General features: G+C 54.5%; 1 protein-coding gene across 1 annotated transcript; it reads left to right on the top strand.

Moving 5' to 3' along the window:
- Positions 1-3008: 3008 nt before the first annotated feature.
- Positions 3009-9647, top strand: PRODH2 (proline dehydrogenase 2). The gene is made up of 10 exons (XM_004595145.2): positions 3009-3182; positions 3258-3454; positions 3561-3699; positions 3794-3880; positions 6463-6543; positions 6681-6836; positions 6927-7093; positions 8459-8569; positions 8929-9014; positions 9463-9647. Exons 1-10 carry the CDS (start codon positions 3009-3011, stop codon positions 9645-9647), a joined length of 1383 nt encoding a protein of 460 aa, XP_004595202.2.

The following is a 9647-nucleotide window of genomic DNA, read 5'->3' as shown; positions in this document are numbered from 1 at the left end:
TATCCCTGATCCCCCTCCCCAATTCCCTCCCCCCTCACTGAGTTCCCCTATATCATTACTATGGTATGGTTCTTCATACACACTCATTATTGCGGGCAGAGAGTTAATGGCAGAGAGTCCAGCATCCTATTGTCAAGATATAGTAAACAGTTTTAATGGGAGTCCATCTTTGTCAGGAAGTAGAGCTGCATACCACACTGCATCCTCACATCTGGACATGGTAATCTCCATTACACAGTCACCACACATCCCCTTAAATGAAAAGCCACAATACAAAATCAACAACAGGAAGAAAAATAGAAATTTACGATGCCATAAAGTTAAATATCATGCTACTGAATGACTAATGTGTCGCTGAAGAAATGAAAAAGGAAATCAAGAACCTTCTTGAAGAACATGATCTTACTGTATGATCTACGAGTCAGTGAAGAATTTAATCAGAAAAAGTGTTTTGAAGAGATGAAACTAACAAAAACCATCAAAATCCATGAGCTATAGTTTCTTCTGATCTTTGTTGGTGACATGTGTCTCCTGTAGGCTGGGCTGTTAGCCTCTGTCTCCTCTCCTCTGATGTGTGTGGTCTCCCCTGGGGACTGCCATCCTGGCCCCTCATGCTTCCCCCGGAGGAGGCAGCGGTCGGCGACACACCTCACCAGCGTCGGTGTCCTACCACTTCAGGATTGGTATGGTCTTACCTTTCAGCACGGGTTCCTCCGAATTCAGCTGGTTTCAGAGATGTTTTCTGCCTGGACTGTGGTTTCGTGCTTTTCATCAGTTCTAGAAGATTCTCGGCCATGATTCATTCCTTCAGAGATTGCCTCTCCGCTCTTCTCTCTGATCCTGCGGGTGACACTCGCCCCAGGCGCTCGCTGTGCCTCGGCTCTGTCACAAGTACTTACCTCTCGGTTTGATATATTTGGTATGTTGGAGCGTTGACACCTTCCAGCTTGGTTGTTCTGCCTCCTGCGATGTCTAACCGGTGAGTCCTGGTGTTCGTTTTGGCAATTATATTTTTACCTCTTGCCTCTCCGCAAGTTTCATCTACCATTGTAATTTCCAGATTCACTTTTTTTGCTTTGTTTTGCTCATTGAGGGCACTGCCTTGTTGCTGGCTCGTGTATGTAATTGTGTTGTCTCTTCGGGCATTTCATAAAAGCCTGCTTTATAATCTGGGGCTGACAATTCCAATAGCTGAAATTGTGCGGGTCCGGACCTTTGGTTGGTAGCGGCAGCGGACTGTTCCCCAAAATTGATTACAACAAGACTTGTTCTTTTTTAAAAAGTTTAGATTTTATTTATGTATTTGTATTTGAAAGGCAGGGTTACAGAGTGAGAGAGGGAGAAACAGAGAGAGCGAGTGAGACCTTCTACTGGCTGGTACACTTGCCAGATAACCAGCATGGGCCGGGGGACTGACACTGGGACACAGCAAGTCAAGCCATCACCTGTACACCACATGGGCTCTGGTTCCAGTCCCAGCTACTTAGCTTTCAATCCAGTTTCCTGCTTCCTGCTAATAGCCTGGGAAAGCAGCAGAAGGTGGCCCAAGTGCTTGGGCCCTTGAACCCAGGTGGCAGCCTTAGAACAAACTCCTGGCTCCTGGCTCCTGGCTTCTTACTGGCTCAGCTCGGGCCATTGCACCCCTTTGGGAGGTGAACCAGTGGATAGAAGATCTCTCTGTGTTCCTCCCTCTCTCTGCTTCTCTCTGTAACTCTGCCTTTCTTTCTTTCTTTTTTTTTTTTTTTTTAAAGATCTATTCATTTTATTACAGCCAGATATACGCAGAGGAGGAGAGACAGAGAGGAAGATCTTCCGTCCAATGATTCACTCCCCAAGTGAGCCGCAATGGGCCGATGCGCCCCTATCCGAAGCCGGGAACCTGGAACCTCTTCCGGGTCTCCCACGCGGGTGCAGTGTTCCAATGCATTGGGCCGTCCTCGACTGCTTTCCCAGGCCACAAGCAGGGAGCTGGATGGGAAGTGGAGCTGCCTGGATTAGAACCAGTGCCCATATGGGATCCCGGGGCTTTCAAGGCGAGGACTTTAGCTGCTAGGCCACGCCGCCAGGCCCGTAACTCTGCCTTTCAATAAAAATAAATAAATCTCTTTATTTTAAGGAGGGGAGGGTGGCACAGTGGTGTAGCACGCTGATCTCCTGTGGTACCAATATTCCATATGGGCACCGGTTCACGTGCCGACTGCTCCACTTCCCATCCAGCTCCCTGCTTATGGTCAGGGAAAGCCTTGGGACCCTGCACCTCATGTGGGACTGGAAAGAAACTCCTGGCTCTCAGCTTCAACTCTGTTGGAGCCATCTGGGGAGTGAACCAGTGGCTAGAAGGGAGATTGTCCTCTCTGTCTCTTCCTCTGTCACTCTCTCTCTGTAACTCTATTAAAATAAATAAAAGAAAAAAGAAAGCAAATGACAGCAAAGAAGATCCCCAAATGACCTCAGGCTCCTGCAAGGCGGAAGCTTTCTCAGCACCGCTGGCATCCCCTCGCAAACATGTTTCTGGCATGCTCATCCGGCTTCCTCCCATGGGGGCAGATTTGGGACTGCGATAAACAGCGATTCCCTGCTCACGCTCAGGGTCTGCAGGGGACACACATGGCCTGGAGCGCTTGGGTTATAGGTTCTGTGTGTTTTCGCTCGGTGCCATCATACCATTTCCCATTGCAAGACAAAGCAATTACAGGGAGAGAGGGTAGACAGCTTGCTCAAGGCCACAAAGCCACACTGCCTGCCCCGTGCCCTCCTGGCACCTGGTGGGCACCTAGTGGGTGTGTGGGGTCAGGCTGAGGCTCATGTGGGGACTGGCACTTGAGAGGTGCTGCTCCTATTCCCGTTAGTCTGAACTCTGTCCCCATGAGTTAATGATTGACTGCCCCCCTTCCCCAGCAAGCAGCCCATGAGCCGAAAGCTCAATCCAGTTCGTTAGTCACTGCCCCTCGGCTGGGTAAGGGGCAGCTGGCACCCCTACAAATCTGCAGCGTGGCTAGACAGTCCTGATGCTTCGGGCTTGCCAAGCGCTCCGTGCCCCAGCCAGCCCCTCCGCGGGCAGCTGGCAGCCCCTGCGCTTCGATGGCGGGGCCTTTCATCTCAAGGGCACAGGGGAGCTGGCACGGGCTCTGCTGGTGCTGCGGCTGTGTGCCTGGCCCCCTCTGGTCACCCACGGGCTTGCAGTGAGTAGGGACCCCAGGGAGCTGGCCTGGAGGCTGCCCCCAGCCCACTCTAAGCCCTCGCTGCCTGTCTCCCAGCTTCAGGCCTGGTCTCAGCACCTCCTGGGTTCCTGGCTCTCAGGCAAGCTTCTCCGAGCATCCTTCTATGGGCAGTTCGTGGCCGGGGAGACGGCAGACGAGGTGAGGGATTGTGTCCGGCGGCTCCGGGCTCTGGGCCTCCAGCCCCTGCTAGCAGTCCCTACTGAGGAGGAGCCAGACTCAGTTGCAAAGACTGGGTGAGCAGAAGGCCAGCCCCCATCTCCAGGGGAGGTGGGAGGAGGGCGGGGAGCAGCCCACCCCCTGATGGGTTCCAGCTCTGACACTTGCTGGCCGACTGGGCAGTGAGGACTGGTACGAGGGGAACCTCAGTACCATGCTGCGCTGCGTGGAGCTGCAGCGGAGCCTCGCTGAGCCCCCAGGCCTGGCTGGGAACAACCTCATGCAGCTGAAGGTGACGGCGCTGGCCAGCACCCGGCTCTGTGTAAGGCACAGATTGGGGGGTGGGGTGGGGTGGGGGAGGGTGTGGCTACCCAGCGGGCCCCTCCCTCACCTCTGTGTCCACCCGCCTCTTGCAGAAGGAGCTGACCTCACAGCTCGCGAGGCCAGGGGCCTCCTCGGAGCTGAGTCCCGAGAGGTTGGCGGATGTCATGGACTCTGGGCAGGTAAGGACCTCAGGTACCGAGTTCCCTGCACTCGGACAAGTTCCAATTGCACTGAATTTGTTTATGTGTTTATTTATTAGGGAGGCAGAGAAAGTCCTGTGTTTATATGAATGAGGACCTACACCCATCTGTCTCTGTATTTGCAGAGTGGCTCCCGTCAGCTGGTTCACTCTTCCAGATGTCCACAAAGGTCCAAAGTCTATCCAGGTTTCCCTCATGGGTGACCGCAACCCCCAATTCCTTGAGGCATCATCACTGCCTCCTAGGGTTTGCCCTAGCAGGAACCTGGAGTTAGGAGCTCACGCGGAGTGGGAAAGCCCGGCCCTTTGGGACACACATGGCCCGTGGAGTGCTCTGTTGCTGCACCAGCTCCCACCCCCAGGCAGCACTGTATTTCACCACCATCATTTCCTGGTTTAGCACAGGCCGAGCCAGTGTGGCTGCAGCGCTGGTGTGCTGATGCAACAGGTGGACAACTAGAGTCCCAGGGGAGGGGCTCTGGGGGCGGGTGCTCTCGGAGCAGGGGCTGGGGCAGCAGCTCTTTGTGGTCCCAAAGACAGTGTGTCCGCATGCGTCCCACACCATGTGTGCTGGCAGGAGCTGAGTGATTGGAACAGGGATTTGAGTTTGTTCATTCATTCCCTTTTATCTCCATATCCCATTGCTTGTCTCCCTGCCACCAGCAATGACTCCATCCCGTATATTATAGATTCTTCTGTTGCTGTGATTTTATTTTGGCATGGAGACACTAGAAGCTTCAGGAAGTTCAGCAGGAAAATAATGGAGTTAAAGAGAGCGTGTGTCTTCCATGAACTTTTTGAAGCCTTCTTGTACTGTTTGGGATAGGGTGCATATCCCCCCAAATTTTACTACAGAAACTTTCAAATATACAAATAAAGCAAACACTCACATACCTATCACCTTTAACGTTTAACTGTGCTTGCTTTAAATCCTATCTATTCTGCTACTTATTCCTCTCTCCATCCATCAATTCACTTTATTATCTCTTTTTATTCAAGAGACAGAAAGAATGAGAGCATGCAGGTGAGAGAGCTCCTGGTTCATGCTGAAATGGCCGGGCCGGGCTCGGGTGAGGAGCTCGGGGTGCAATGCCCCCGTGGCTTAGGCTGGGCCGGGCTCGGGTGAGGAGCTCGGGGTGCAATGCCCCCCGTGGCTTAGGCCGGGCCGGGCTCGGGGCGAGGAGCTTGGGGTGCAATGCGGGTTGGCGTGTGACTGGCAGGTCAGGTAAAAGCAAGAAGCTCGGGGTGCAGTGTGGTCGCCATGTAGCTGGTGGGAACCCAGATCCTCGAGCCATCGCGTGCTGCTCCCAGCATGTATACTGGCAGGAAGCTAAGGTCAGGAGCCAGAACTGGGAACTGAACCCAGACCCTCTGAAACAGGACCTGGCTGTCTCACCTCTTTGGCCAAACATCCACCACCATCTTACTTTCGGATGCATTTCTAAGTAATTTTTAGAGTCAATGTACTTCTCCCCCTAATTGTACCAGGAAGCAAATCATTGGAGTTCAACAATAGCTACGGTTCCTTTTTTCCTTTTGAGGCAGAATGTTCTTGTAATTAAATCTACACAGTCTAAATGTACCTGTTGATGAACTTGGATGAATGCACACACCTGAACAACCCAAATTCTTACCAAGACATAAAATAGCTCCATCATTGCAGAGAGCTTCTTCATACCCTTCTCGATCAATCTAGGAGGCAAAATAATTGTATTTAATTTATTTAAGAGACAGAGTTCCTATCCCTTGGTTTCCTCCTTAAAAGCTGATGGGGAGGGCCTGGTGGCGTGGCCTAGTGGCTAAAGTCCTCACCTTGAATGCGCCCCAGGATCCCATATGGGCGCCGGTTCTAATCCCGGCAGCCCCACTTCCCATCCAGCTCCCTGCCTGTGGCCTGGGAAAGCAGTGGAGGACGACCCAATGCCTTGGGACCCTGCACCCTTGTGGGAGACCTGGAGGAAGTTCCTGGCTCCTGGCTTCGGATCGGCACAGCACCAGTCATTGTGCTCACTTGGGGAGTGAATCATCGGACGGAAGATCTTCCTCTCTGTCTCTCCTCCTCTCTGTATATCTGACTTTGTAATAAAAATAAATAAATAAATAAATCTTTAAAAAAAAAAGCTGACGGGGAGCAGAGGGCAGTGTGGTTAGGTCCCAAAGCTTTGGGCCACCCTCCCCTATTTTCCCAGGCGCACGAGCAAGGAGCTGGATCAGAAGTGGAGCAGCCGGGAATCAAACCAATGCCCATAGGGGATGCCAATATTGTGGGCGGCTTTACACGCTAGGCCACAATGCCGACCCTGTTGTCTTCATTTTACAGAGGAAAAAATAAGTAAAAACAGGCCCAGAGAGGTTATAAGATCTGCTTGGGGGCACACAGCATGTGGGAGAGCCAGGGTTCCAAGCCAGACTGTGACCCATGGGTTACAGCTCAGTTAACAGAGTCTATCCATAGCCACTCTTCTGAAGAGTCTGACTTTGCCCATTCCTGGAGGTGGCGGAATAGGGGGACCAGGTCCCCATGATCCTGAGCCCTTCTCGCCTTCCCTTGCTCTGTTCCAGAACCCTCAGATCTCCTGCCTCAACGCCGAACAGAACCTGCACCTGCAGGCCTCCCTGAGCCGCTTGCACCGGGTGGCGGAGGTAAGGCTTCCTGCCGCTGTGGGCTCGCTGCTCTTACAGCCTCATGCCTCAGCCCTGACCACTCCCTGGCCCGCGCAGCGTGCCAGGGGCCCCTGACCACCCTCTCTGGGCCCTGACCACTCTCTCGGCCTGCCCAGCGTGCCTGGGAGCAGCGCGTGCGCCTCCTGGTGGACGCCGAGTACAGCTCCATCAACCACGCGCTCTCTCTGCTGGTGGCCGCGCTGGCTGTGCGCTGGAACCGGCCCGGGGAAGGCGGCCCCTGGGTGTGGAACACGTACCAGGCCTATCTGAAGGTGGGCGCTGTGCTCTGCGGGACTTCGGTGGGATCCCTGCGCCCTGCGCCACTCCAACCTGCCTGCATGTCCTCCCTGTTCCGCTCCCAGGACACACATGAGCGGCTTGGGCGGGACGCCGAGGCTGCACACAAGGCCGGTCTGGCCTTCGGAGTGAAGTTGGTCCGAGGGGCCTACCTGGACAAGGAGAGAGCGCTGGCCCGGCTCCAGGGGACGGAAGATCCCACACAGGCCGACTACGAGGCCACCAGCAGGAGGTAGGCCTGGGCCAGAAAGAAGCCCGAGTGACATGACACTGCAGAGCTCTGAGCCCAGCAAGCCAGGTGTCTCCGGCTCTCTCCTTTTGGGTCACCACCCCCAGTCTGTTCCCCACCGGCAGCCAGAGGGAGCCAGGTCAGGTTCTGCCCCTACTTTCTTCCGTAGCCCCTCAGTTCCTTCAGCCCCAAGAGCTAGTCCCTGTCCCCTCTCCTGCGCCTCCACCTGGTGCTCTTTTGTCGAGCCACTGTGCCGGCCCACAACTTTCTTTTCTTTTTAAGTAGCACATTTTTTTTTTTCTTGGATACAGTTCCATAGACCTTTCTTTCTTTTTTTTTTTTTTTTTTTTTTGTAAAAATGTATTTCTTTTTCTTGAAAAGGCAGATTTAGAGAGAAGGAGATACAGAGAGAAAGATCTTCCATCTGTTGGTTCAATCCCCGAGCAGCTGCAACAGACAGAGCTGAGCTGTTCCAAAACCAGAATCACACTTCCCGATCTCCCACTTGGGTGCAAGGTCTCAAGGACTTGGGCCATCCTCTACTGCTTTCCCAGGCCAGAAACAGGAAGCTGGATGGGAAGTGGAGCAGCCAGGACTTGAACTGGCACCTATATGGGATCCCAGCATGTGCAGAACAAGGATTTAGCCACTGGGCCACCACACCAGGCCTGACTCATTCCTTTTTATGATACTATTTCATTGCATGGCTGGACCACATTTTGTTTTAACCCATTTATCAGCTGAGGGAGGGGGGCTGGCCAGGGGAGCCATGAGCACCCCAAGAACACAGCAGTGATCCCCAAGCTCTTGGCAGAACACCCAAGCTCGCTCTGCTCCTGCCTTTTGACTTCTGCCCATGAGCCATGGCTGACAGAACACGAAAAACTGTTCCCCCACTCTCCTGAGGGAGATCTGGAAGCACTTCGGGCATGCAGCGTTAGTGGATAAAGCGGTGCAACCCACCACACACCAGCCAGGCTTGCTTTGTGGCTTGTTCCAGGCCATGACCTCGCTCTCTGTCCATGGCTTCCCGCTCCTACACCTGCCCAGGTGCTCTGAGCTACGCTCCCTGTTAAGGGCACTTGCACTGAAGGAGCTGGAGTGTGGGATAGGATCCTTTTCTGTGCCAAGAGTTTACACACACACACACACACACACACACACACCGCTCCACCCTCCCAGCAGCTTGCCTTGCTACAAGAGAGGAAAGTGACCCCAAGACAAGATGTCCCTGGCGGCTGGTACAGGTGGTAGGGGAGTTTTCTGGCCCCAGAAACCCTCCCATGACAGCATCTCAATCCGGGGGGCCAGACCCCATGATCACTGTTGGGGGTGGCCTGTGGAGTTAAACGGAGTGTATCCCTTCAGTTACAGCCGCTGCCTGGAGCTGATGCTGACCCATGTGACCCACCGGGGCCCCCTATGCCAACTCATGGTGGCTTCCCACAATGAGGAATCTGTTGGCCAGGCAACCAAGCGGTAGGAGGTCAGGGGGTGGGCAAGTGGGCACCCACCCAAAGGGCCTCCTCCCTCCCACTCCCTGCGCATGTCGCCAGGGACGTGCCGAGGGTGGTGGCTCTGGAACGAAGAGGTGAACAGCATTCCCAGAGTTTGCAGCCTCACCATGCTGCAGGTGCCCTGGCTGGACAAGACCTTGAGCCTTGCATGTTGGGGTCCCGTGTGGCCTGAGGGCTCACCAAGTGGCTGGCAGAGGGCTCCTTACTTTGTTATCCAGCTGGGAAACACTTCCTTTTGCGAGTTCTGCAACTGCCACAGGGGTACATCTGCAGCTCTAGGTGTCACCTGTAGGTGGCTTGACGCTGAGGTCTCTTCTGCAGCATGTGGGAGCTGGGCATTCCTCAGGACGGGCCTGTCTGCTTCGGACAACTTCTGGGCATGTGTGACCACGTCTCCCTGGCCCTGGGTAAGTGAACGGGCCCTCCACTATGCCCTCACACCCTGTCTCCCCACCCCAGCCAGATGCCTCTGCTCTTCCCAACCAATGCCTGGCCAGAGCCTGCAGCAGGCTGAGCGTCCAGCTCTTCCTACATCCCAGAGTCCTGGAGAGCTGGGATGGATGTGTGCTTTCAGGATCCAAGGCCCTGGGGCTGGGCCTCCGTGCCAGCTGCCCCTTGCATTTGCTAGTCCTGTATCATAGTCCCTTTCCCATGACTTCCTGTGTGTTCCTGCCCTCTCGGGATGAGTCAGTTCATCCTTCTCTTAGAAGCACTCTAATAACTTTTGAAGATGTTTAGCAAGGTCTGCAGCAGGTGTCTTGGGCTTGTACATCAGCCGCCTTCTCAAAACAGCAGCCTCCAAGCCAACACTTACACCCCTGCCAACACTCCCTCACCCCGGCCCTCTCTGCGCAGGACAGGCCGGCTATGCCGTATACAAGTCCATCCCCTACGGCTCCCTGGAGGAAGTGATCCCCTACCTGATCCGGAGAGCCCAGGAGAACCGCAGTGTGCTTCAGGGCGCTCGCAGGGAGCAAGTACTTCTCCGCCAGGAGCTCTGGCGGAGGCTGCTGGGAGGAGGCCCGAGGGCCACCCAGTAG

This window comes from Ochotona princeps, chromosome 16 (assembly GCF_030435755.1).
Source record: "Ochotona princeps isolate mOchPri1 chromosome 16, mOchPri1.hap1, whole genome shotgun sequence".
Taxonomy (NCBI): Eukaryota; Metazoa; Chordata; class Mammalia; order Lagomorpha; family Ochotonidae; genus Ochotona; species Ochotona princeps.
Note: the sequence above shows the minus strand (reverse complement) of the source record. Positions and strands in the feature narration are given on the sequence as shown.

What these genes read in the sequence shown, in the direction of transcription:
- PRODH2 (XM_004595145.2), top strand. Translation starts at nt 3,009, where the DNA reads ATGCTTCGGGCTTGCCAAGCGCTCCGTGCCCCAGCCAGCCCCTCCGCG. An exon ending in TGGTCACCCACGGGCTTGCA is followed by an intron (nt 3,183 to 3,257) that starts GTGAGTAGGGAC and finishes CCTGTCTCCCAG; the next exon opens with CTTCAGGCCTGGTCTCAGCA. An exon ending in GACTCAGTTGCAAAGACTGG is followed by an intron (nt 3,455 to 3,560) that starts GTGAGCAGAAGG and finishes CCGACTGGGCAG; the next exon opens with TGAGGACTGGTACGAGGGGA.